The sequence below is a fragment of the Cnephaeus nilssonii genome (assembly GCF_951640355.1).
Source record: "Cnephaeus nilssonii genome assembly, chromosome: 14".
Taxonomy (NCBI): Eukaryota; Metazoa; Chordata; class Mammalia; order Chiroptera; family Vespertilionidae; genus Cnephaeus; species Cnephaeus nilssonii.
This window is the reverse complement of record NC_137085.1, coordinates 10,445,900-10,473,675: the sequence shown is the minus strand read 5'-3', so window position 1 is coordinate 10,473,675 and position 27,776 is coordinate 10,445,900. Positions and strand designations below refer to the sequence as shown.

The following is a 27,776-nucleotide window of genomic DNA, read 5'->3' as shown; positions in this document are numbered from 1 at the left end:
AGAGGCACGGGCTCAGCAGTGGCTCACATTTTCAATGGTGTTTTGACATGGGGAGCATTAGTAAGCAGCTCTGTCCCCCAGAGAATCTATTCATTGAACCCATCTAAATTCCAGACCGGGCCCAGGGGACCACTTCAGATGCTTAACCGGAATGGTCCAACACCACGGCCAAGTCTATTCCCACTCACAAAGTGCTATTACACCACCATCCCATTTCATCTTCACAGTGGCTGTCAAAGGGAGTACAAGGACCCAAGGCCAGCAATGGGCAAGGCTGAGACCCAACCTCAGGCTTCCAGCTTCAAGTGCAGAGATGGTTGAATGGTTTAGCATGGGCTTGGGGGCTAGCCAGGTATGGCTATGCACCCCTTAGCTCATTGATCAACATTAGCAACTTTGCTTGAAACAGTTTTCATTCTCTCTCTCAATTTTCCCCTCTGGAAAAAAGAAATATCACCTGCCTCAGACTGTGGAGGTGAGGGTGGAGTGAGGCCAGGCATAAAGCTCCTAGCACTGTGCCTGAGACAACAGAAGTTCAAGTATAATAGTCACATACACACACACCACACACAGTACACAACACATACATATGCACACAGCATGCACCACACATCACAATGCACACAGCATGCACCACACTCGCATGCAGCACGGGCACACACACACCCACATTCAGCACAAGACCACTTCCCCACCCCCTCCCTCACAGCCCATCCCTTCCCCTCTTTGTGAGTTTTATGACAAGCCCAAGTTTGTCTGCAACTTCAACAGATCCCAATACACTCAGCAGAAATTTTTATTCCAAAGATCAGTGTTTTCAGATTTCCTATTCACAGTCCCTTTGCACCTGCCCCACATTTCATACTGCCACAAGTTTGTCTTTCTTTGCATCAATCTCTACATCAATGGACATCTATATCCAGTAGCATCTCCAGTTTTCAGCAGGAGGGATATTGTCCAGCTGAACCCAAGGAATCCAGCCACCCCCCCCCCCTCAAATCCCCAGAGAGGCATTTCTGACAGGTCTTCTGACCCGCAGGCCTCCCTGAAGAGAGTGTGCAGCTTCTCAAGCAGGAAGGCACTTTGCGGCTGAGTCTAAATGAAACAGAAGTGACTCTGTACACACACACACACACACACACACACACACACACACACACACCAGAATAGGGAAACCGTCATTTTCCTACTCGCCCTCTGACATCAGCCACCTCCTGAGTCGCTGCAGTGTCTCTGTGCTCAACTTAATCCCTGGCCATGAAAAATGAGCCTCTCCCCCACCCGTGCTGCTGCCTTGTGCCTCACGCCCCCGGAGAAGAGTTTCTTTGCAAGGCAGCCGGTGAAGGTTTTTTTCCAAGTCACATGATCCAGGATTCAGGGGAGAATCCTTCTTGGAACCCAGATGGGCCCAGAACCGAAGCAGATGAGGAGCGATAAGGTGTGATGCGGGGAAGACTATATAAGAATGGGCCCCGGGCTGCAGCGAGCACTCCACCGAGTGGCCCCTTCTCAAGACACAGCCATGCACGAGCCGACAGGCTCCATCACCAGCCACTGGGGGACCACGAGCCGCAGTTACTTCTGCTTCACCACGGCCACGCTGGCTGTGTGTCTCGTCTTTGCTGTGGCGACCGTCATGGTGCTGGTGGTTCAGAAGTCGGTAAGTGGACTTCTCCTCCTCGCTTTTCCTTTCTGATTTACGTTCAGTTTTCCCCAGAGAGAGTCTTGGGAATCAGCTAATAAATTAGCGGGGAGGTTTAAAAATTAAAAGTACACATCATATAGAGAAAGGGAGTAGAGAAATGGGAACTTAAATCTCTAAAATACTTTGGCTTTTGGAAAGAAAGGTTTGCTGAGCTATCATCTCAAAACTTTCCAGACTCCCTGAGCCAAAAGAGGGAGGAGAGCTCTTAGCTCTGATAAATGAAGGTTTAAATCAAACAGAGTCAAGGACTCTGAGCAAGGAAGGAAGCAATAAGAAAACCGGGTAACATTATTTGTACAACTTCTTCTCACGTTTTCAGAGTCTTCAGACCAGATTCCCAGTTTCTATATTCTCAGATCAAATATTCCCGAGATTCCTGTGGCCTCATCCATTGCCAAGGGCTTTTTTAAAAACAAAACAAAACAAACAAACAAAAAAACAAGAAGCAAAGTATCCGAGGCCAAGGTCTGAAAGGGAAGGGGGCAAAAGGGAAGACCAGGGCCGCTTAGAGCTTTGAGCATTTCAGCATTAAAACCCCCAAGACAAGTTGAAAGCTCCCTCGCAAGTCAGTGCTTTGAAGAGCTGAGGGTGTCACAAGAAACAAGAGCCCAGAGGCAGATCATAGAAATGTTTTTAACACCTGTTCCCTCTGAGACTGCTCAGAATGCTGGAGCTACAAGCCATTATGGGTGCGCTCGGTAGAGGTCACACCTCTCAGGAGACCCACTTTGTTTGAAGTAAAAGTGAACTTTGGTGCAAAAACAGAAGTGATGAAGGAGGAAGCTCTCTCATATTTTAAGAAATTGGTGTTTACAGAAAATCCACCAGTAGGTGTTATAAAGAGCAGTGTCTGGAAGTACCTGTTGTTGATGAATTCTTAAGTAAAGGTTTTGTTAATTGTGATAGCTTAAGAACTGCACCCTCTCCCCACCCTGCCAGAGTGAGAACGTTTCTGTTTGTTCCTTCATAGTTCCCACTTGCGTGACATTACAGCCCTGCAGAATGTGCCCTGGTTTCCCTGCCACTCCCTTAGGCTGAAGGCTCTATAACTCGTGGATTACTAAAAAGAATCGGGCTTTAAAAGGCTTTGGTATCTTTTCACAAGTGTCCTTGAGCTTTGAAATTTAAATGACACTTTGAGTCTCACATCTCCATAAAAGTGAAAGGAAACAGAATTGCTCTGTTTGATTTCGTTGGTAGAGTTTATGAAACTCGTCATTTAATGGCCTTATCTATATCTACTAAAAATAATACTCTGAAAATATTCTAGGGCACTCTTTTTTTGGTAGAGGCTCTATAATTTTTCTGTAATTCTAATTTGATGTAAACCAGAGGTGTATCATTTTATAGCAATGGCCAAAGAAAAGAAATTGGAGTGGCCTTTAAGGTATTTAGTTAAAGGTTGCATCTAGAACTTCTGAGAGGGGCGGGGGGGGGGGGGTATGATTGAGGTGGAGTGGTGATGGTGACATATAAAGCTAGAGAACTCCAGAATGGCTCTTATTCAAATCCCACTTTTAGTTTAATTGATTCTTTTCATAAAGGAACTGGCATGCATCTTTCTGCTTCATTTTTGTAAACATGGAAAATGAGGAACAGAAAGGGGACAGAGCATGAGCTAAGTCATCTTGAGAAAGTGATAGAGTCAGCTACTTGATTGCTTAATGAGAAAACATTCCCTTTTCCAATACAGACAGCAATAGAAGCACTAAGAAACTTTGTTCTCAGTCTTCTCTGGGGATCTTTATTGTCTTGTGCATCCATTTCTTTTGACTTAGCCCTCATGTTTGGATGTGAAAAGATTCATTTCACAATCTGACTGTGTGGTTTGGTATGCTGTGATTTCTTAGCCTGAGAAGTATCAGTTACTCACTTAAAAACAGTGCTAAGTATTAAGTGTTTTACACATATTGTTTCTACTAAATTGTTTAGATATTAACTGTTTTAAGAGATGAGAAGGGTTATCTCCATGAGCTCAAGCATTCAGGGAAGGCTTTCTCAGGAAGAGAGAATGCAGGCGGACTTTAGGTAGGTGTAACTTAGACAAATAAAGAGACTCTAACAGGACTTCTGCTTTTAAGAAAATCAGTGGGAGATACCCAAGGAATTTAAACTCACATCCCAATTATTAAAAATGAAATGGGTTCATGGCCACATAGCAGTCTGTGAGGATAGATGGGGGCAGGGGTAGAGAACCATGAGAAAGGTTTTACTGGCATAAGAAGTCACAGTTGTAGATAAAAAGGCACATGTAGAGACAAAGTTAAAATAAGTCATAATCTATTTTAAGTGATGGAAAGGAGCCACCTAGGGCTACCATAAGATCCCAAGTTAAGGAGACAGAACAGGAAAGTCTAACAAAAACTCCACTGGAGATTGAAGATTTGGGTTGGCTTGAGAAATGTGTATAACTTCAAGCAGGTGAGGAAGGGGGATCAAAGGGAAGGGCCCTCCTGGTCAACAGAACAACATGAGCAAAGGGACGGAGAAGAGAAGATGTAAGGCATGTAGGAAAATCAACAAAGATTGCCTTGAGGTTTGTCCTGAAGATCAAATAACTCCAAGGTCAAACTCCTTGGGTGAGACAAAGAAGTCACTTGGGTTTCAATCACAAATGTTTATTGAGCATCTACTGTGTGCAGGACACTGTTCTGAGCAATGGGGATATATATAGCCTTGAAAAAGCCAACAGAAGTCCTGCTTTCATGTTGCTTATGAAACAGTAGTCTAGTAATGCCTCTGTGTCTGTGTGGTTGTACTTTGTTTTATTTACATTTAAACCAGTATTTTTATTATAAAATATTATATTTAAATTATTTAAGAGAAATAAAGAGGAAACAAGGAAAAAGGAAAAAAAAGTAACAGTCTCTTACACCCTGCCCACCCAACCACCAATCCCCCTTTCCTGAGATAACCACCATTAACAGATACTTCCTTGTCCTTCCCAAAATCTATGTATCTACAAATACATAGTACACACATATAATTATAGTAAACTCATAATTTTCCATCTTATTTTATTGACTGACAGTATATCTTGGAGATTCATCCATGCCAATACATGGAAACCCACCTATTGTATGAGGCAGTCGTACAATAGTATCCTATTGAATGACTGCATCATAATTTATCTGTGCCTAGAATTGTGTTCGCTGTGCATGTCTACAAGTATATCTATGGAATAAATTCCTAGTGGTAGGAATAGAATGTGTATTTTTCACTTCAGTAAATACTGCCAATCAGCTTCCAAAGAGATTGTACCAGAATACTCTTGAGGAAGTAAAAGTACTACCAACAAAGAGACATCTCTTCACCTCAAGATATAAAGAAAGAAAAGTAATTTATTATTGAGTGAGCACAACATAGTACACATAGGTATGTCAGGATGAAATTCCACACAGTTTACACAGCAAAGCAAAACAATACAATTTCTCTCGTCTCCTCCAGAGACAAAGGGTTAGTTAGAGAAGGAGGTAGGCTGCATGCCAGGTTGACTCTAGAAAGGACCATCTCTGTTGCAAACCCGAGACTGGGCTAATCCAGCCCCTTGAGAAATCCATTTACATTCAACAAGATTAGTGCAAAGCAAGAGGCTCAGAATCACTAGGTTTGAAAGGAGGCCCTTTGTAGAAAGAAGTTGCCTCCTTTCTCTTTATAAGCAAAGAAAATTCCTTTTTAAAACAGTGTGGCCTTACCAAGAGTGGAGCAGTGCCTGTTTAAGGGTAGTGAGTGGGGTGGTGGTCTGGTTTTTCTAGTTTACTTTTAAGTTCCAATAAAATAAAGAGGTGTTTTGAAATGCCCTGTGATGCTTCCCTCTACCCAAGTTACTCTCTTCAATGCATTCAATTTATCAATCAAAAAAAATCTTCTGACAATCTCAGGGTCAAGCCCTATGCTTGATCCAATGGGCCGTGATGGGAGGACCGACTGAATAGGGCAGGACTTCTGTTTTCTGGGAATTCTCTAGTTTGGGGCAGAATGGCACAGAATGCCATAGACCACAGGAGAGGAAGACAGTTTCTGCTTAGGAACATCTTTGCAGTGAGGGAGGGGTTTACAGAATAGTTGGAATGTAAGCTGAGCCTCCTTTCAAGGTTAAAAGGATCATGTCTTATGCCCAGAGTTTTATTTTGAAAATGTTTAACCTTCAGTAAACTAGAATGGTAAATACTCATATAACCTATATACGAAGTTGCAGACAGTGTGACCTTTCACCTACATGGATTTCAGCCCATCTCCTACTTACTGCAAAGACATTCTCATAGCCAAGAGAGTTAATGTTAATTCGGTAATATCATTTAATAATGATATGCAGTCCACACTTCAATTCCCCACTTGTCCAAAGACATCTTCTACAGGCACTGTGCCCTGTTTGGTTTGGAGATCCAGAATCCAGTCTCAGGATGCACATTGTATTTGGTTATGCCTGTTAATCTAAAATGTTGCTATTTCAAGGGTGGTCCTCAAAGCTTATTAGAAACTAGAGGCCCGGTGCACGAAATTCGTGCATGGGAGGGGGATGTCCCTCAGCCCAGCCTGCACCCTCTCCAATCTGGGACTCCTCGAGGGATGTCCGACTGCCCGTTTAGGCCCGATCCCGGTAGGAATTATAGAAGATAAATAAATCCCAACAAAAATGGCTGCGGCCACGGAGCGAGCAGGAGGCTTCTTAGAAATGGCTGCGGCCACGGAGCTAGAAAGGCTTCTTGGAAAAGGAGATTTAAAAGGAGAGCACATATGAGGATCCAGCTCATTTCACGAAGAGTGATTCGTAAATCAACACTAAAATAACTTCAAGCCCAATCCTGGTAGGATCGGGCCTAAACGGGCAGTCGGACATCCCTCTCACAATCCAGGACTGCTGGCTCCCAACTGCTCACCTGCCTGCCTTCCTGATTGCCCCTAACCACTTCTGCCTGCCAGCCTGATCACCCCTAACCACTCCCCTGCCAGCCTGATTGATGCCTAACTGCTCCCCTGCCAGCCTGTTTGCCCCTAACTGCCCTAGCCTGCAGGCCTGTCCCCGCCCCCACACCTGCTCTCTCCTGTAGGCCTGGGTCCCCCCCCACAGCTGCCCTTTCCTGCAGGCCCAGTCGCCCCCAACTTCCCTCCTCTGCTGGCCTGGTCACCCCTAACTGCCCTCCCCTGCAGGCTTGACCACCCCTAGCTGCCCTCCCTTGCAGGCCTGGTGCCTCCCAACTGCCCTCCCCTGCTGACCTGATTGCCCACAACTGCCCTCCCTTGCAGGCCTGGTCCCTCCCAACTGCCCTCCCCTGCTGGCCATCTTGCGGCGGCCATCTTGTGTCCACATGGGCGCAGGATCTTTGACCACATAGGGGCAGCCATCTTGTGTGTTGGAGTGATGGTCAATTTGCATATTACTCTTTTATTAGATAGGATGCAAAATCCCAGGCCCCATTCTCAACCTACTGGATTGAAAACTTCCGTTTTAACAAGGTCCCCAGGGATCTATTCACATTCAACCCCGAGAAGTAATGATCCAACCATCTTCTCTGCCCTTTGTTCTTTGTTTCCATGACACTGACTTTTTCGAAGGGTCCAAGCTAGTTTCGTTGTAGAATAACTCACCTTTTGGATTTGTCTTATAGTGTTTACTTGTCATTATATGAAAGGAATCATTTTTGGCAGTTATAGTGCACAGGTACTGTTTTATATACTTCTTAGTTGTAGCACAGCTAGAGACATATGTCAGGTTGTCCCATGAATGGCAATGATGGTTAGTCACTTGATTAAGTTGGTCACCACTGCCTATCTCTTTTGTAAAACACTTCTTTTCTTTCTTACTAATGAGTAATCTATGGGGTAATGCTCTTGAGGGTAGAAGATTAATGATTGCCTAGTTCTAGTACTTCCACATTTATTAGCCAGCATTCTCCAATGGAGAAGAGGTCTCCATTGGAAGGATGAGGCAGGTGGAGTTGGGACAGGGCATTCCAGGTGAGGGAAAGAGTGAGCAGAGGTGCATTCCAGAGGAAGGCAAGCCCAGGTGTGAGGAGAGTAATGGAGAGCCAGAACTGTGGTCAGTCAGGCTGCACAGGAGAGCAGCAGGAAGTAGACCTAGGTGGCAAGAAGCATTGATGGAGGAAGGGGAGAGGATAGGATTCCATCCCTATCAGCAGTCTAGGAAGAAGTTTTCCTAAACACACACTCAGCCTCCTATAGCCATTCCCAATTCCTTGGAAAAGGAAGATCTCAGTTGTCCTAATTGCCTGTTGAGTGATGGCTTTAAGCCCTTCTTCCTCAAAGCATGGTCCATGGCTCAGCAGACTGGCATCACTGGAAGCCCATTAGGAATGCAAAGCCTAAGGACCCATCTCAGATCTACTGAACCAGAACCAGCATTTGAACAAGATCCTCACTGGGAGAATCATTACTTGGAGCCACTCTATTTCAATTCCCACTTTAACTAACTATATCAAGACAAAGACTGCTAATAAAAATCTTCTTTCTCCTGGGGATTTTCTATGACCTCCATCCACTTTCTCATAAAGTCCCAGGAGAATTTTTTGCCTCAGCTTAATCCTGCCCTACCCTAGAAAGGCACTGTGATATGCCATCCAAGTCAACACACCTGAGTTTGAATCCTTTCCCCACTATTTACTATCTGTGGGGTCTTCTGTAATCATTAAGTCACTTCTCTAATTATTGGTTAGTCATTAACTCTTGGAGTAAAAGCCAAATAAAATAAAGCATTTAACCACAGAGGATTAAGTGCTTAGTCATGTTAACTTGAAAATAAGAGGCATTTCTGGCAAAGATCTCTGTGGCCCACCTTACAAGGCAGCATGAGGCCAGCAAAGAAGGGGATGTGGAATCCCCTTTGGCCATTTTCAATCAGAGAAAGCATCTTCTGTCAAAAGCAAATTTGGGAGCTGATTATCCCTGCACAGCATTGCTCTGTGAAAGGAAACGGCCTTTCAAGGTATTGAAGCAAATTAAGCACATCTCTAGGATCAAGAGAGTAGCCAAAATAGATACCATTTTCAAGCATTCGCAAACACTTTATATATAACATTTTATCATTCCTGCAACAACCCAGTGGAGGGAAGGATAATTAGCCCTGTAATCACAGTGATTAAAGGAAGTGAGGACACAGAGTCCTCGGTAGGGAAGATGATAGGGATTGGGTCATTTCACCTGGATGAGCAGGTTAAATGTGACAGTTCCTCCCACCATGCACAGAAATGTTGGAGACACCCATCAGATACTCAGAGTCTAAGCCAAAAGAGGTACACTGAAGGAAGTATAGCTGGTTGGTAACCATGGAGATGAAGTTTCCTGAGCTACTCAGTGAAGCTGAGAATGACATCCTGAGAGGGTCCATTGGCTTGTACCTGTGTCTAGCCTATGTACTTTTCCCCTCAAAGTCAAATCACTGAGCAAGATGGTTCACATTTCCCCAGCCAGGATCCGGATCACCAGGCAAGAGATGGGAGAGAATTCTAGGACTGAGAGGCACCTGCCAAAGAGAAACTGATGGACAGCCTTCAGCGTAGTACCCAAGGCACATACAGTCCTCAGCAAATTTTAAAAGCCATCATCCCTTTGTACCTTGCTTTTCTATCTCCAAATGGGAAGAGAGAGGAGGGTAGAATGAGCTTTCCTATCGTTGGCTTCTGAGGATAGCCACTACTCCTGGGAAAGTGGAAAGAGCACCAGAGAACTTTGGTTCAGATCTGCCACTAACTGACTCAAGAGTCTCTCAGTTTCTTCTTCTGTAAAAATAGCTTGATGGACTGAAAGACGTCTAGGCTCCCCTCTGGCTCTGATTCTCTGATCTTTCCTACCACGGGCAACCAGGAGAAGTAGAAGACTTTGTCTGAAGAGCTCTTCAAAACAGGAATAGCCACACTCCTGTCTTGGACGTCCTGGGCATCCAAGGTTTAAGCCACAGGACTATTTCTTGTACAAAGAAGCTTTGTTTCTGACCTCTTCTGTCTGATGTTAGGAAACCAGAAAGCCCTCAGGTGACAGACAGAGGCCTCCTCTAACCTCCTATAAATGAAGTTCTCCTCCCAGATATTGCCTTTTACAACCTTACTATCCAAAGTGTGTTCTGTGGGCCAGCAGCATCAGCATCACTTGGGAGCTTGTCGGAAATGGACTCCCAGGCTCTGCCCAAACCTGTCAAGTCAGAATTTGCATTTTAGCAAATGCCTGGGAGGTACAGCAGTCCCCTCCCCACCCCACCCTTAACTGTGGTTTCAGTCGTCCGTGGTCAACTTTGATCTGAAAATATTAAATGGAAAATTCCAGAAATAAACACTTCTGAGCAGCGCGATAAAAATCTCAACAAGTCCCACTCCACCCCCCTGTCCAGTCCAGAGGATATGAATCATCCCATTGTCCAGCATCCCAATGTTGAGTGTACTCCCCACCCGCTAGTCATTGCGTAGCCATCTGGGTGGTCAGGCCCACTGTTGCCCTATCATATTGCGGTGTTTGTGCTCACACCACCCTCATTTACTTCACAATGGCTCCAAAGCCATCAGCAGTGATGCAGGCGATTTGGATATCATTTAAGAAAAAGCTATGTATATATAGAAAAACCACAGTATCTACAGATGTCAGTATTTTCCATTGTTTCAGGCATCCATGGAGGGTCTTAGGGTGTATCCCCTTCGATAAGAGGGGACTACTATACAATCTTGAAATAGACTCTTTTCCTTTTTAGCTCTTGCTGCAAAATTCTTATTATATATTTATTTGTGTATTTTAAATAACTGCTTTAATAGCTAAGCCATAAAATCCACAGGATGTTTTCCAACACTAGCTTGGTGCCTGGCCTACACCAGGTGCTCATTCAGTATGTGCTGAATGTATGATTCTCTGGTAGTTTCCACCTGCCCATGGCCCACTTTTCTTTTCTTTTTTTCCTGCTGTGGCATTCTCTCATGGTACCTGCATACTTTCCTTGCCAGCCAACCATGTCAATGATCTAAGTAACACACCCAAACATAGATGATTTTCTTTGTACATTTGAACATCACACTAATCAATGGTCATGCTCGACAGTAAATGAGGTGCTGATTAAATTTTGAAATGCTGTTTATTGTCTCACAGAGGCAACACAGGGGGGAATTTTGTGATGTCAGGGTTTCCTATGAACTGCAAGCATAACTGAGAGACCACAATGAACAGCATTGTTATTTAAGTTAAGAACTTTCAACTAAAACAATAAAATCATAGACTATTAGAGCAAACAGGGAAGAACCTTCCAAGTCCAGTTCACTTTCTTTCCCATGAAAAGCTGAAGCCCAAAAGTTTAGACTGACTTCCACCTTCTCCAGATTGGTGCTATGCTAGGGCTTTGCCTTCAGGAGACTTCTAAACTCATTACAACCCACTTGGGCTGGAGAAGAGATCCATTTACCAGGAAGGCAAAAGACAGAGCACCTGGGGAAATCCTATATAATAAAAGCCTAATATGCAAATTGACCAAACGGCAGAAAAACCAGTCGCTATGACCAGTCGCTAAGACACACACTGATCACCAGAGGACAGACGCTTAATGCAGGAGCTGCTCCCTGGTGGTGAGTGCACTCCCACAGGGGAGCACCGCTAAGCCAGAAGCCGGGCTCACAGCTGGTGAGCACAGTGGTAGTGGCAGGAGCTTCTCCTGCCTCCGCAGCAGTGCTAAGGAGCAACAAGCGGAGCAGTAAGGAGCAGTGAGCAGGCGGGCAGTAAGGAGCAAGGGGTTCAGAACTGCAAGAGGGATGTCCGCCTGCCAGCTTAGAAGACCTTAAGTCTACAGGCGGACATCCCCCGAGGGTCCCAGACTGCGAGAGAGCACAGGCCTGGCTGAGGGACCTCCCCCTTGAGTGCACGAATTTCGTGCACTGGGCCTCTAGTGATAGAATAAAAAGGGAACTCCAGATGGTCCTAGGTGTTTGTACTAAACACTAAGAAAAGAAGATTTGGGCAACTGCTAACTTCTTGCTCTGATAGATTGGGAAGGTGTTTTCATCTATGTATTAATGTCTCTAGGTCTTTATTAATATTGCAATCCAATGAACCATAGGAGATTCCCAACCTGCACACGTCAAAAGATGAGTAAGACATCTCATTTCTTCTTGGCAGGACATCTGACAGATGTCTCCATGGCCAAGGTGGGAAGAAGTGGGAGGGAGACTAGGTGTGAGGAAGTTAGTCTCTGTATAGTTAATTGGGGTGAAGAACTGTGCCCATCTGCTCTATTGCCTACTTGCTCAGTGCACCTCAACAAGACCTCCTTTTCATCCCCTGTAAACCCCCAGTCCAGGAGGCCCCTCCAGAAGACAATCTTTCTATCAAACTCTTATTTATCTGTGTCAATATTGATGTATATATTCATGTGTATTATATATAAAGAATATGAAATATACAGTGAATATATAAAAATATAAGATATCTGCATTTATTTATGCTATATGTTTATAAATATTTGGATAATCTATCCAATTTTAAGCTGGTAATAAATCCAGAGGACAGGTCAATTTAATTATTTCATTATCCTCATGATGTTTGGCACATAAACATTCAATTAATTCAGAATTCCCAACCACAGGAGGGATATAAATGTACCTTCCCAGGTATAATTACAACCTATTTTCACTGTTTGATGAAACAAAAATGGAAAAAACCCACATGTATTTATATTTGATTGTTCTTATGTTTACCGAAGGGGGGAAAAATAACACATGTGGAGGTGACAAAAAAAGCACTAGACTGGGGGTCGAGTTGCAGATGCTGGTCCCTGAGCTGCCATAAACTTCATTTTCTCTCTCTCAACTCTGGTTCCTTTCCTGTGAAATGTGGATAGTAACTGAATTGCTTTTTTGATAGGCATGTTGTCAAGTAAATGCATGAGCAAGTTCATTATAACTAAGTCAGTGAATTTATCTTTTAAAATTTAAGAGTCAGATGGAAGGTGAATTCTAAATTGCACAGTACTTTGAGGACAACCAAAACGGAAAATAAAAAGGTGAGTTGTTTCAACTGAATATCTTCCTCACACCGTTTTTTTTTTTTTTTCCTTTCTTTCTCTTCTTCTAGGACTCCATTCCAACTCCCCCAGGAAAATTCCCCCTTAAAGGAGGTAAGACCTTGGGGTTAGGAGTAAATGTGTAGTGAATCATCAACATGACATCAGAGTTGATCAACAGCCAGAGACATCATGGCAGCGCCCAATAGAAAAGAGGATAGAGGGGAGGTGGGGCTGCTTAGGGTGGAGCTGCTGCAAATTGATTCACCAGAGCACGCTGTGATGAAGCTCATCCCCACAAGTCTCCCACCACCCCTCACCTCTCCCACTGATGGAAATTCTACCTCTGGCATAGGCTGTTGCATAGACATGGACGGGAACACAAAGCAGTGTTGTGTTAAGGGCCTGAAATCTGGAGTTGGGCAAGTGAGTCTTAGCTCTACATTCCACCTAGGAGCCTCAGTTCCTTATCTTTGAAATGGGAATAATAATACTACCTTATGAAGGTATTCAAGAATCCAATCAGACCTCATTCATAAATTGCTTGGCATGGCATTAAATAACTGGTAGCAGCCAAAATGCATAATGCAGTTGAGGACTTGGGAAAACAGACCTTCTTCTCCACCCCACCCCTCCACACTTCCTATCATTGAAATCACTAACTACTGCATTTGTCTCTACTCTTGGCCATCACTGTGAATTATCAGAAGAGAAACTAATCCACAACCAGCCTCAGTTTACAATTTAATGTTTCTGCAACATTAGCATAAAAATGCTAATAAAAATCCCCACTAGGGCTATGGAACTTTTGGAAAGGGCCTTCCAGTACCTCCCTTGGGTAGATCTTACCTCCCTCCCGGGAGTGAGCAACATGGGGATTTAATGATCCCATTTTGCAGGTGAGGAGCTGAGGCCCATGCAATCAAGGCGACTTGTCTAAGGTCGTCCAAGGAGCTGCCGGTCGTCCAAGAGACCAGACCCCCAAGGTTCCTCTCCATTTCCCTGCATGACATGCTTCAGCCATAAGCGCCCATCACCCACTGTGTCTGGTCCCTAGCTTCCTCCTGCTTTTAATGCAAGCCTACTCTTCCCTTCACTGGGCAGACTCCTGGGAAGGCGAGACAGAAAGCATAGTCCCGGGGAGGAAGACCTGGTCTCCAGAACCGACCTTCACTCCACCAGCTGTTTCTCTGGGCATGTCTTTCTCCCTCCCCCGTCTCTTCTGTAACTGAATGTACTCAATGAACTGGAAAGTCCTTCCAGCTTTGACACTTTATGATAATTCTGTTGTTTAATATGTAAATATATAAGAAAAAGTCTAACTAAGCCCTTGAGGCAATCTGCAGCCAGGGCTCCTGCCCCCAGCAAGCCCGCCTTACACAGGCACAAGCAGCACATTGTCCCCTTTGAAAAGCCATTGCAAGATATTCCAGGCAGAGCGGAACCAGCTCCCAGAAACTCCTGGGAGGGTGCTCCAGAGGCAGCATGTGGTTTGTCACTGGAGTGGACCAGGGCAGAAGCCAGACGCTTTCCAGGGAGCCTGTGCCACCAGCTGATGGAAACTGTCCCCCATCAGCAGGAAATGGGCAGCAGCCCAGAGCCTGGGAAACAGGGCCGTGCCTGAGCACTAAGTAACAGCACAGCCTGACAACCAGCTGCAGGGAAACCACGGAAAACCAAGCCCTTTGTGTAGGGAAAGGAGTGCTCAGTCCCAAGACAAAAGCCTCCTATTCCTGGCCAGGACACTGGTCACCTGCATCCACCTCACACTCGCTCCATTGTGCCTAGGACTCAGGAGACTGCTCTGGGGTTCAGCCGGGACTGTGGGCCAGCAAGAGCCTGGGGAGAACCTTCCACCACACCCTCCTCCTCTCATCTAGAAAACGGAGTTAATAAATCTCGCACAGAGCCACCGAGAGGATGACATGGGACAGCACATACAACCCTCTCTGCCACCTGGCTGAGCCTGTGTCCTTTGGTCCCATGGTCCACTCTATTCTTTCATCACCAATAAAATGGCTTCACTCCAGCCCATATATGGCGAGGAACCGAGGCGGGCTGCCGGGAGGGCGAGGCTTGTGCTGCTTCTCCTCACCTCTTGTTCCAATCTTCTGTTTCCACCACATTCTGAACCTTGCGTGTGCTCATGTTATATGTCCAAACCACAGACTGCAGACACCTCTGCCTTCTTTCCCGAGTTCGCACAGCGCCCTGCCTTTGTGTATAGCCACGTTTACAGCAGGCTTTGGGGTGCAGAGGGAAGCTGGCGGGTGGTGCATTCCAGGCAGAGGACCATGCACATGGCGTACTGTGCCCCTGTCCCGGGAGGCCTCTGTGGCCCCATCCAGGGAGCATTTCTGCAGGGACTGCGTTCCTCTCAGGTTCAGCCCTCCACCATGCACACTGACCCCCTCTCCTTCCCACCTGTTTCTATGTCCTCCTCCTCCCATGTCCACCCCTCACACAATACACACGGCTTCCCCTCAAACTCTGCAGAAATTCCAATTCCACTGACTTTATTTGTAGAAAAATTTTTGTCCCCTTGGTCTCACTCCCAGGCCTTCCCAACATCTCAGCAACTGAATGACAGTGCTTCCCGGCACTTGAGAAATTCTGTAGACAAGTTTTAAATCAGTTTTCTTTTATCCCCTCACTTCATATGAATGATGATCCGGCAGAGTAAAAATAATTACCATCGATGTGCCAAGCACTGGGCTGAGGGCTTTGTGATTCACTCATGCACTCCTCACAAGCCCCAGGGATAAATATTATCTCTATGTGTAGGCATGGAAACTGGTGCACCGAGAGGTTTACTGACTCGCCTAAGATTGCACAGTTAACAAGGAGGGCAACAAGACCTCAAAATCCAGGCTGGCCTGCCTTGGAGCCCTTTTGCTTAACCAGGGCTGTACCACCAGACACTTAGTAACACGCGGCTACTTCCTTCCAGGGCCCTCCTCCGCTCAGTTCTCTGGGGCTGGACTTCCCGACTCCTCCTCAACTCTCAGCCCCTGCTCCAGCGGCTGTCTATTTTCTTGCTGATGAATCATGCTCTCCATTACTTTGGAATACGTACCTACAGTCCAGTCCTGGGACTTGAAGCAACTCACTTTCTCTTGCAGGAACTGGAATTTCCTGCTTTCTAAAATATCAAAAGTGATGGGGGCCAGCCAGATGGCCTGACCCATCTGGCTGGCCCCCATCACTTTTGATATTTTGCTTGGAGCATAACTTCCAGAAATCAAGCAAATATCTTGGAGCATAACTTCCAGGAATCAAGCAAATATCTTAAGATTTGTTGGCCATTTGACTGTTCTGATTTGTAAATTTTGCGTGGCTTGGCAGACCAACTTGTCCCCATGCTAAACAGAAAATGTAAGCATCAGAGCGATCAAGTAAGGTTGGCTCTCTAATTGCACCTAGTGAACCCATGCCCAAAGAAACAATAAAGCTGCCCACTGAAAGGCAATGAAGCTAAAGCACTCAGGCTGGCTCCTCACCGATCCCCAGCTATCCCTGATGTCACATGACTGCGATCCACATGGTCACAGCCCCATCAGGACCCTGCGCTGCAGGAGAAGAGGCAGGTGGAGGAGCAGCAGCCCCCTTTCCTAGAAAGACTGCAACTAGCAAGCAGAGACCTCAATTCTACTGGCTGGACTGAGGTGGATCTAGATAGCCCAACCCACCAGATGCTGTCGCTTTTTTTTTTCTTTTTTAATAGTAAGAGGGGGCACTTCTGCTTAGGGGGAAATTTCTTTTCAGACAGTCACAGGCCTCGGAGAGCTATTTGCTTCTCTTTTTACTTATACACACTCACTGCAAACCCTCTCTTACACTTGCTGTCTTGTTCTTAAGGCAGAGCTAACAGGAATCAGGAATCTCTCCACAAGAAAGAAAACAGAAAATGGGCCAGTCAGAATAAAGTGGGATAGGGTGCTAGAGAGGCCATCTAGAGTGCTAAGGGGATCTATACCTAATCCCACCCCTTGCCCTCAAGAGGAGAGAAGGGGTACTAGGAGGGGAGGGATGGGGAGGAGAAGGAGGGGAGGAAGATAGGAGGAAAGAAGAGGGAAAGAAGGGAGAAATATTCTGATCCCTGAGAAATATTAAAAATTATACTTGAATTTAGCACATACAAATCATAAGTCTCTAAATACAGAGGAAATCCTCATCTTTTAACTATTTTAAGGAAAAAGGAAAGAAATAGAGGTGGGGAAGGGAGGAGGGACAGAGGGAAGAGAGAGGGGAAACAGGCCTATCCCTCAAACTTGCTTCAACACTTAATTCCAGCCTAGACATCCGGACATCACATGTGTTGGCTTATATTTCTACAAAGCCCAGCAGTGCAAGCCCCGAACCACAGGATGGGAGCCAACTGTTATTGAATATACTTTGGGTGATGGATAGAGGCTCCTTGTTATGCATTATCTCATTCAATCCTCCCAGCAACCCTTCAAGGGAGTTTATGATTGTCCTCACTTGTAGGAAAATTCACAGGCTGAGTGACTAGTAAGTGGCAGAGGGAGAATTTGAACCCGAGCCAGTCTGATCCCAAGCCTAACATTCTAAGTGTGCTGTCACATTTCTGCATCTAGAATACGCTAGGAAGTATTTTCAAAACGGTATTTAAAAGGTTAGCCAATGGCACCGCAGACTCCAGATTTGCCTTTTAGCTTATAGACTTTAAAGGTGCTTCTGAAATGCCCCCAATGATATCCATTCAACCTGCATTTAGTAGAAGCAAATTTCAAGAAAATACCCATAGGGTCAGATAGGTTTATCTTACATACTGCAACAGGTCAGGATTGAAAACCCCCACATCCTAAGGAACCTTCAAGGAATTCAACTGAGTGGCACCTTGATCTCAGTTTTTACTACTGATCACTTTTTATGTGTTTAACACTGAGCATGCCAGCGTGGGTAGTCCCCAAAACTGATGTTTGTAAATCCAAGGTCACCTATCAGGGAGTTTCTCCATCACTAGTGGGCCTGGTGGCATCAAGAAAGCGGTTAAGTTAAAGCCAGCTGAGGATGAACTTGGATTCCAACTCCTACCGATACTGGAGAGACTGTCCCCTAGATGTCACTGTTGGGACTCTCCTGGCTATGCTCCCAGGCGGATGGAAGAAGAAGCCAGGACAAGGCAGATGCAGAGGCATCAGAATAACTGCTCTCCTTCCTGGGAGGATTAAATATTTTCAACAGATGAAAGGAGGACTCTGCACACTTTTCCGGAAGTGTCAGATGGCCTCAAACACTTATATACGTAATTGAGAAACTCTGACCCATCAGGTAATGCCATGAGCTGTGTTTTAATGAGCATTTCATCAGCCAGATCGCTCTAAGTGGTATTGTTAGGAAAAAAGGAGTCTGGGAGGAAGGGACTACTACTTGCTGGCTGTCTCCTCTATGTCACATTCTGCATTGGCCACTGGACATCCATGATCTTGTTGCATCATCACTACATCTGTTCATTTGGGTTGACTGTTATCCCCACTGTTATAGATGCAGAAACTGAGGGTCAGTTAGAGGAAGTGACAGGTCTGAAGCTAAAAGCCTTGACCAGAACCCAGGTTGCTTGTTCTGAGATGCACTGTGTCTGTCTCATCCCGATAACCTGGACGGTGCCTGGCACGCAGACCACATACCATCCGGCTGCAGTGGTTAGTGTGGCTTGTTTTGCCACCCTGGGCATTGTTGCATCTTACTGTTAGCCTGACTGTCCCTGACAGATGACTTGTCAGGGTTCGGCACATGGGCCCGGAGTCACCTTCTGGTATTCTCCCACAAGAGGGAGCCCAGAGATTTGTTTTCTTAGCACCTCCAGTTGTCCTGTTTTCCATCCAGAGTTTATGGTGGCTGCAAACCCACTTCTGTGCTCCATGGGAAGACCGAACAATAGGAACAGAGCCTTAGACTAGAAGTGTTCTGAGCCCAGCTCTGTTCCTGACCTACTGCGGGATCTTGGCCACACTTTCAGCCGTTTTGGGTTCAGTCTCCCCACTTATAGGACTAGAATCATGGTTACCTTGGCATCTAATGGCCCTTTCAGGCCTAACCTTATAAGATCTCAAGGTGGGGTCCAGTCTTCAGATTATCACTATTCTGATGTCTAGAACATGATCCTTTCAACTACCTTAAGCAACATCTCTCTTCTGTGCAACTGGCTAGGAGGGTTTCATTGCCACATATTTCTCTTCGGGCTTTCAAAAAAAAAAAAAGCCTAAGAAAGTTTCATGATCCTTCCAGAGGAGTCCAAAGCTTGGGAAAACAGCTTACAACTCTTTCCCATCAGAAGGCCTTGGTCCTCAGGAGAATTCAGAGCACCTGAGTTGTCTGAAGGATGGAATGCCCCGCAGAAGGAGTAAGGAGCCCTGGACTTTGGTCCTGCCCCATCACTAACTCACGGGGTGACCTAGGACAAGTATGCTGTGAGGATAACATTGATGAGCACATATATTATGTAGCTACTATGCCTGGACCAGGTGACTTCTCAGGAACTTCCATTTCTATGAACCATGAAAATCCTAAGGAACCAGACTCTTTATAACCTTGATTATCCCAGAGCTAAAATGTTCTGTTCTACCACGGCAGGTGTCTGGAAAACTGAATATGTAAAGACAGTCTCCTAGTTGGGATAAAGCAACACACCCACAAAGGCAGATGCTGGGACTAACTTTCCCCCCTGTAACAGGCCTGGCAGTGTACAGCGAGTCTACACAGCCTACTAGAACAGGCCAGAAGGGCCTTTCTAGATCATCAAATCCACACTGCTCTTCATCTAGCTAGGGACACGAGAGCCCAGAGAGGGGAAACTCCCAGGCCCCCAACTCAACCATGACTTACAGAAGGTTCTCATTTTCCCCATGTAAGCCTTTAGCTCTTCAAACTAATGCCCACCCCCAGACATGACATTCATCTGGGAAATGAATGAAACAGGGAGTGTGCTGCTCCCTATGCTCCCAGCATTCCAGATTCCAGGGACATGACAGGATTCCAACTGTATGTAACACTAGCTATTCACAAGTCACTCCTTCCTGTCTTCATAACCAAAAAAAGTCAGATCATGGTGCCCAAGGGTGATGAGGAGACAAGAGCCACATATAAAGTTCACCCAGCTCTTGGTAAGAGCCCCATGACCCTGTAAAGCCACCCAATGCCTCTTTGAATGGCACCAACTGGTCAAATATTTGAGGTGCCAGTACTGTAACTTCCAATGTGGTTTGTGTGTCCTCAGTTGAGGTCTTCTCACTGCCTCGCCTGAGAAATGGGGATAAGAGCAGCGTTGGCCATTAGCTGAGTGTGTCATCTCCTTAAATGTGCACTTGGAGCCTCAGCGTGTGGGCCCCACAGAGCAGGCTGCGCCGTCTTCCTGATGACAGCCTCCTCGTCAGGTGGCAAAGGCACCTCTGGGCTCCTCTCCAGGTTCAGCCACCCATTCATTCCATGTGCAACCCCTCCAGCATACTGGGTCCCAGCCCCTTTTCCTTAGCCCTGTCATGGGGGGCTGCCCATGTTTTTCCTTTCACTTGAAACCATCTAAAAGGTTCTTTAAGAACAATTAAAATACACCATGCCATTTGACTTCAGGAAATGTAAATGTTTCAAAATAAGATGTGTGTTTTTCCATCCTTGGGTTTCTCAGAATTACAACTGAGGTCAACCCAGCAAACATGCAAAGAGCAAAGGGGAAAGAACAAAAGCAGTTGCATGTGTGAGAGGCAAGCCCAGGCTTGTACTTCTGCAGTCATCTGCCTACAGAAGCTCACCTGAGGTGGTGTGCTGTGGGGGGCCTCTGGCCTATGAGCAGAGTCTGTCCTCACTGGGATATGATGGCCTCAGTCCAGGGCACGAGTTTATCCTCTCATGTAATCTAACCAAACCTGCAGGACCAATGGGAGAATGAGCCCGCGTGTTATCTTAACCCAGAAGGGAAAAGCAAGCCAAGCATTCCATTTACCTTGCTCAAGCCTTGAGCACTTAGCTAACTTTCACAGAGGGAAGGAAGAACTGGATGATTCAATTCAACAAACATTTGTGGAACATCTTCTGGGCTGAGCAGTGGGGAATGGATGAACAGTAGTCTCTTTACAGTTCAATGGAGGAAGATAGGCAGAGGGAAGGGTCAGAGAAATATGAGCTATTATTATCATTACTAGCACTACTATTGCTACTATTATTATTAATTAGGACAGAAGATGAGGGATGAGAACCCAGGGAGCATGGATGCCATGTGGAGGAGCGTGGCCCTGATCCTGCAGAGCCTTTTTAAAGGTTGAGGACAGACAAGGATGAACCCACCCTCTGCTTCTGCTGAAGGGGCCTCTAGCAGCAAACCTGTTCAGACAGCAGAGGGAACTCTCCACTTAATGTTCAACCTTTCCAGGTCCAGTGCTGTGAAGAACCAGGAGAGATTTTGCTCGGGCCTGTGAGGGAGGAAGACTGTGAGCCTGAGTACTGTTCAGAGACCAGTAAGCAAATTCATGGCTGAGGTGGCTTCAATTGAATTGGCTCTTGGCTGCCTGGTGTCTGATGGATGGAATGAGTAGTCATTTGTGATGACATCATCCAAAAGCTGTCAATGTCTGGTTATAGATCTACCAGTTTTACAGCCGGGGAAACCAAGGCCCAAAAACGAAAGGGAATTTGTCCAGAGTAAGTTGAATTCATGAGGGACTGCAGGAAATGTGTAACTTGGTCCTCTGCATACAAAAGAGTTACTATAATAAGAAGCTAAGCCACCATCACCAATGTATATATTTAAAATATTTTTATATCTTAAATATCATAATGATATAAACATTGTCTTTTTCCACCAAGGGAGCTTATGATAGCAGGCTCCCTGCTTAGAACTCTTTGATCCTATATCCTCTTAAAATTGAGCATAAGGATGTGTTTATTCCCACTGTCTAGCAAAACAGCCTCAAGGAGGAAGCCTAGCTTCTAGAACCATGCAGACTTGGAGGTGAATCTCAGCATTTCCGCCAACCTGCTTGACCTTGTACCACTGACCACGTCTAGGCGTCAGGATTAACCTTGCAGAGTTATTCTGAGAATTACATGAGCTGAAATATGTACAGGTACCGCGTCCAGTGTTTGGTGCCCTCTTACAGGAAGGACAGCAACAATTTCCATCCATATATTGTCCTGACTGCCTCCGCTGGCTGAGTGACCTGGGACAAGGTACTTAATCTGTCTGGTCCCCAGGCTTTTTCGCTCTGTCAAAGGGACTTAATACCTCTCTCATGGAGTTGCCCCAAAGATGAAGTGAGGTGAGATAGGTAATCAGACAGGAATGGCACCTGGTACACATAGGAACCCAGGTCATATATGTTTTCGTTCCCCAACTTCCAAGGTCTTTTGTAAAAGCCCAAGGGGAAGCAATCAACTTTTTAAAATCTAAGGTACCTGATGGCAAAATGAGAAATACACAGATTTCCTTTACCCCAAATGAAAACAGAATGGTAACTGTCTCCATCAAAGGATCACAAAAAAATGGTCTGGTGTCTCCAGTTCCCAGAGCAGAGAAAGACAGTTCACGTGTACTCTCATTTTTAGGAAATTGCTCAGAGGACATCTTATGTATCCTGCAAAGGGCTCCTTTCAAGAAGTCATGGGCCTACCTCCAAGGTCAGTAACCAAACCCTGGGACCCCAACCACCCAAGGGCCACTGCCTGTGGCCTTCCTGAAACGTCTAAGCCAGAGGTCACAAGTAGAGGCCCAAGGCCGAATGTGACCTGCAGATGTATTCTGCTTAGCCTATAACCTTTTTTATAATCATTTGAATTAAAATTCCTTATGGGGAAAGAGAAGAGAGTTACTCTACAACTACAAGGCTCCTCCTTCCTCAGCCCCATTCTCTCCTTCCTGTTGCCTACATGCCCCTGAAGGCATCTGGGCTCCAACTCCACCACCTCTCTATTCCGCCACCTACAAGTTGCAGGCCACGTGCACAGTGCTTTTCCTCATACAAGGGAATCAGGCTCTTAAGCTCTGCCTCTATCAATTATTCCCAAGGGGACCACAAAACTGCCCTGTCCCCAAATTGACAGCTTAATGAACATGTCAGCACGGGGCCTATTTGCATATTGCAGCAAGGTGAGGCCCCTTCTAAATGAAATAATGAGAGCTACTTACACCAGGAAAAATGAGATCTGGAAAAGATATCCAGGATTCTCTGAATAGCCCTTCTGCTCATTTTAGAAATTCAATTTTGCAGTTAAATTAGTTTGCACTTTTCAATTGAATTGCAATGAGGTTTAAAGGGAAGAAGTCATAGAGGCAATTAAAACGAACACACCAGCTTCCCAGCTCTGAAAGGCACCCTGACCGATCAGGGCTGATGTTCACTTGTTAGGGCTCAGAAAGCCTTGGCTTCTGACATGAACATGTTGGCTTAGAGGATCTGCTAATGCTCTGCTTTTCTACAAGCCCCAGCTGGGAAGAGCCCCTTAAAGTGTCTAAATGTAAAGGGTCTACACAGTCATGTTTGGCTGCCCTTTCAAAGAGAGGAAAACATTAAAAAATTTAGACAATGAATGGCTAAAGGATGCATCTTAATGTGGAAGCAAATAGACTAAGATTATCCTGGCCATCTTGATGCCTAAATTGGTTACTAAATGAACACAAATAAATGTCCTATTTCTGATATTTTCTGCAATGCCTCCCAAACAGTAGTCCCGCATTGATTAATCATTTATTGATTGAAAAAATGAACATGAGCCCTGGCTGGTTTGGCTCAGTGGATAGAGCATCAGCCTGCAGACTGAAGGCTCCAGATTTGGATTCCGGTCAAGGGTGCATGCCTAGGTTGCGGACTTGGTCCACAGTAGGGGCAGCCAATCAATGATTCTCTCTCATCATTGATGTTTCTAACTCCCTCTCCCTCTTCCTTCCTCTCTGAAATCAATAAAAATATATATTTTTAAAAATGAGCATGATAGTCCAGAACTTGTGGGGAATATAGCCCAGGAGCTTATAGTCTGAAAAGGCAAAGATAATAATTATAATAACAGAATAATGTAATAAGTGGAAAATAATTCTGTATGAGGTAGAGGCCCAACACCACGTGTGTTCAGACCCTTAGCTTTGGCATTGGGAAAAGGGAAGAGGGAAGTTTTGTAGCTGTGCCTTGAATATTAAGCAGCACCTAGAAAGAGTAACACAGAAGATATTCTGGATGGTTGGGACAGCAGATAATATTATAGAAGACAGGAGTCTTAAAGGGGGAACTTTGAATAAAGGCTTCAAATTTTCCCGTCTGCACCTGCATTCTGCCCAATAATTCTGATTTTGTTTTTCCTTCTCTTTCCAGTGTCAAAGCACATAAACAAATCCAAGTTGTCCTGGAACCAAGATGGCATTGTCCATGGACTCAGATATCAGGATGGGAACCTGGTGATCCAGTTCCCAGGTTGGTACTTCATTATTTGCCAACTGCAGTTTCTGGTGGAATGCCCGGAACATTCTGTCGACCTAAAATTGGAACTTCTCATCAACCAAGATGTCAAAAGGCAGACTTTGGTGACAGTGTGCGAGTCTGGAGTGCAAACCAAAAACATATACCAGAACCTCTCTCAGTTCCTGCTGGAGCACCTCCAGGTCAATACCACCATCTCGGTCAAGGTGGATAAGTTCCAGTATGTGGATACAAATACCTTTCCTCTTGAGAATGTACTGTCCATCTTCTTATACAGTAGTTCAGACTGAACCCTTTCTCCTGGCCTCTACCACATAGCACCTCATCCATCCAACACTTGGGGCAAAAACGAAACTAGACCAAGACTGAAACCACAAAGGTTATTACATAGTATGCATCTCCTTCTGTCTCTTGGGAAGATACAGCTCCAGGGATAAAAAGAGAGTTTTGAGTGACGTGTCTTTCAGAGAGAAGGCAGAGAAGCAATGTCGTGTGGTGGGCAGAGTCCCCAAAGGGAATTGGAAGGGATGGATGTATGCCCCAACCACTAACTCACTGTATGGCCTGGACCTATTCCTTTCCCCTCCTTGGAACTCAGGATCCATGTCTGAAAAATGAAGGGGCTGGATTTGAATCTCTCCAAAGTCCTCCATCTCAGAAGACCAGCCTCTCTCATCACAGACCTGGGAACTAAGATTTCAGACAGCGTTCTGGAAGCCCCCAACCAAAGGGAAGGCCCCCCACCAGTGTGAAACCAATGGTACTGGCAGCATCTGGCTGCATGCCACCTCAGCAGAGTCAGAATTTGGAGACAAGGTTCAGGGCACCTGCCAAATGGTGTGAACTGTAGGACTTAAAATGCATAAAAGAAAGGACTGCCAAACTGACCACCCAGAACCAAAGAGGCCTTGTGGATATTTGGGAAACCATCTGACCAGGCTTGACTCCATTCCAGTTAAGATGGACAAGATCTCAACAACAGACAGTTTTTGTTTCCTGTCAGGAAAGTGCTATGCCTTCAGCACACTCTGAAATCAGCGTGCAATGGTCAGGAGATGCAATCATTTGGCTAGGGCATAGCTGCTGCCATCTTCCACATGAGCTCATCCTGCTCCCTGCTTCAAACACCTCTCAGAAAAACATTTCTGTGTGAGCTTTTAAAGCCCCACAAAGTTGTTGATAGACAATGACAACCTTGGAAATGGCGAAAAGGACTTCTCTGCACAATGGCAACCTTGTCTCCTGATTTGGATAACCAGGAGATTCTCTAGCTCCATCAACCCTTACAACTGTCCATCATCTCTGAAGCAGCATCTTATTATTTGAAAGTACCATTGAACTTAAAGTGTAAGCCACTGAGGTTATTCCTCAGAAAGAAAAGGGGCCCTTAACTGCTATACAAAATAATGAAACAAAATTTGCATTTTCTCAAGAAGGAAGAGAGAAAAGAAAGGCGTTGAAATTCAGGAAAGTTTGTCAAAGATTAGAAAAGATCTAAAAGAAGGGAAAAAATCAGCAGGGGTGGTATGGATGAGAAGTCCTTGGGAGAACAGAATGACTAAAGGGAAATTTTAAGTCCTTTGCTGAACAGCATGCTCTGTTGACTCCTCCTAGGTCAGTGAAATACTCAGTAAAAGTCTACATTTCTCTTCAACGCTTCTGTGAGTAGATTCTTGGGGAGCAGGGTGCATTGAAAGAGGTGTTGCACTCAGCAAGACAAGAGGCATGTGATAACAAACACAGACAGGATTTGAGGGCCCAAAAGTAGAGAATAAGGAGGCCTCTTGGCATTTGAGTTCTACCCTAACTCTGTAAGACAAATGAATCTTGCTTTAAACCAAGTCATTCATGCATTCCTGGAAAGGTATCTGCAACCTAAGCATGTGTCAACTAAGCAAATTTTTTACTGTTTCATATTCCAACTCGAGAAAGATTCCATTTGCACTTTTCACCAACCATCCTCTGAGCAGAGGTGCCTGACTTGGACATTGTGAATGATTCCCAATTTCAGTCTCTATCAAGCAATACTCTGAGAGCCAACAGCTGAAGACACAGGGAACACAGCTTAAAAGGAATCTTGTAGCAAGACAAAACAATAAAAGAATAATCTTTAGTAATTCACCTGATATGTAGGGGGTGGACAACCTAAGAAGTTCAAACCTAAATTCTGTTACTCTCTGAGGGTTAACTAGCCCCTCGTAATATTATGAGCAAATGACACAATGTATGCAAATAAAATAAATGATTTTTGTAACTGGGAATTCAGGCTACCTGAAACATTATGTCTCTTTGGTAAAAACTCAACTGCTCTTTCCTCCACTCCCCAATACACACACACACACACACACACACACACACACACACACACACACAATACTTGTAAAACTTGTAGAGGATGAGTTGATGAAAAAGTAACAAGTCAATGAAGACTAACTGTATTGCTGCCCTTGGGAAAATTTATACCATTGATTATTCTGACATAAGGCCAGAGACTTCAGTCAAGAAGATACAGTAGTCATTTGTGTCATCTCTGGAAAGATCCTGAGAGATCAGCAGAGCCAATGTTTGAAAGGAAGCCCAGTGAAAGGCAAGAGCTTGCCAAATCCTTACACATGATCAGTAGCAGAGCCAGGATTGGAGTCCAGCCTCCTGTCTCCACTATTTCCCATTGGGCTTTATTGGTCCCCTTCCACAGCCTTTCTTTTAAAAAAAAAAAAAATATATATATATATATATATATATATATATTGATTTCAGAGAGGAAGGGAGCGGGAGAGAGAGAGAAAAAAAAATCAATGATGAGAGAGAATCATTGATTGGCTGCATACTTGCCCCCTACTGGGGATGGAGCCACAACCGGGGCATATGCCCTGACTGGGAATTGAACCGGTGACCCTGCTTCCTGGGTTGATGCTCAACCACTGAACCACACCCAGCTGGGCAGCCTTTCTGTAAGTCCTCAGGTCACAGCTTTGGAGCCCTGCATTGGAGCAGCCAGTGTCCAGGGCTGCCCCTGTTCTGCCTCTGCCACTCCAGTCACTGCTGGATGATCATTCTAATGTGAGACACAGATGGTCTCTAGATTCAATATGTGGCCAAATCCAGAAAAAGGTTCGAGTCCCATGATATAGATAAAAGTTTTCTCAGAAAGTGAAGAAATATGTAAGCCAGTATTTTTCCAATAAAAAGTTTGTTTAAATTTGAAGTTATACATATGTGTATATGCATATATATGTACACACATGTGTGTACATACATGCATGTACATGTGTGCACATGTGTGCATTATACATTTGTGTGTATTATATATACATGTAGTATGTGTGTGTACTTTTCCCTAATAATTGTTTTAAAGATCATCTGCTTAATCAGAGGTCAGAAGAAGAAGCCTAATTCTTGCTCTGGGCATTACAAATTGTATATTCATTTGTAATTATTTTTTAATTATAAAAAGAACAGAAAATAATATTTCTCCCATGCCTCGTCAGCTAATTTAATAACTATTAATATTTTGCTATATGTCTCTGCTTCTGTTTAAAAAGAAAATAATCCATATAGAGCTAAAATCTCAATCCTCCATCCATGTCCCTACACTCTCCCCAGAGAACAGCCCTTGCCTGGAAGTTTGTGTGTGTCTCCTCCGCTTACATAAATTTATACTTGT

General features: G+C 44.9%; 1 protein-coding gene across 1 annotated transcript; it reads left to right on the top strand.

Moving 5' to 3' along the window:
* The first annotated feature begins 1,265 nt into the window (after nt 1-1,265).
* On the top strand, nt 1,266-27,776 carry TNFSF8 (TNF superfamily member 8). The gene is made up of 4 exons (XM_079790605.1): nt 1,266-1,660; nt 12,761-12,803; nt 22,251-22,322; nt 24,008-27,776. Exons 1-4 carry the CDS (start codon nt 1,466-1,468, stop codon nt 24,400-24,402), a joined length of 705 nt encoding a protein of 234 aa, XP_079646731.1. The 5' UTR covers nt 1,266-1,465; the 3' UTR covers nt 24,403-27,776.

What these genes read in the sequence shown, in the direction of transcription:
- TNFSF8 (XM_079790605.1), top strand. Translation starts at nt 1,466, where the DNA reads ATGGGCCCCGGGCTGCAGCGAGCACTCCACCGAGTGGCCCCTTCTCAA. An exon ending in TGCTGGTGGTTCAGAAGTCG is followed by an intron (nt 1,661 to 12,760) that starts GTAAGTGGACTT and finishes CTCTTCTTCTAG; the next exon opens with GACTCCATTCCAACTCCCCC. An exon ending in GTCATGGGCCTACCTCCAAG is followed by an intron (nt 22,323 to 24,007) that starts GTCAGTAACCAA and finishes TTCTCTTTCCAG; the next exon opens with TGTCAAAGCACATAAACAAA.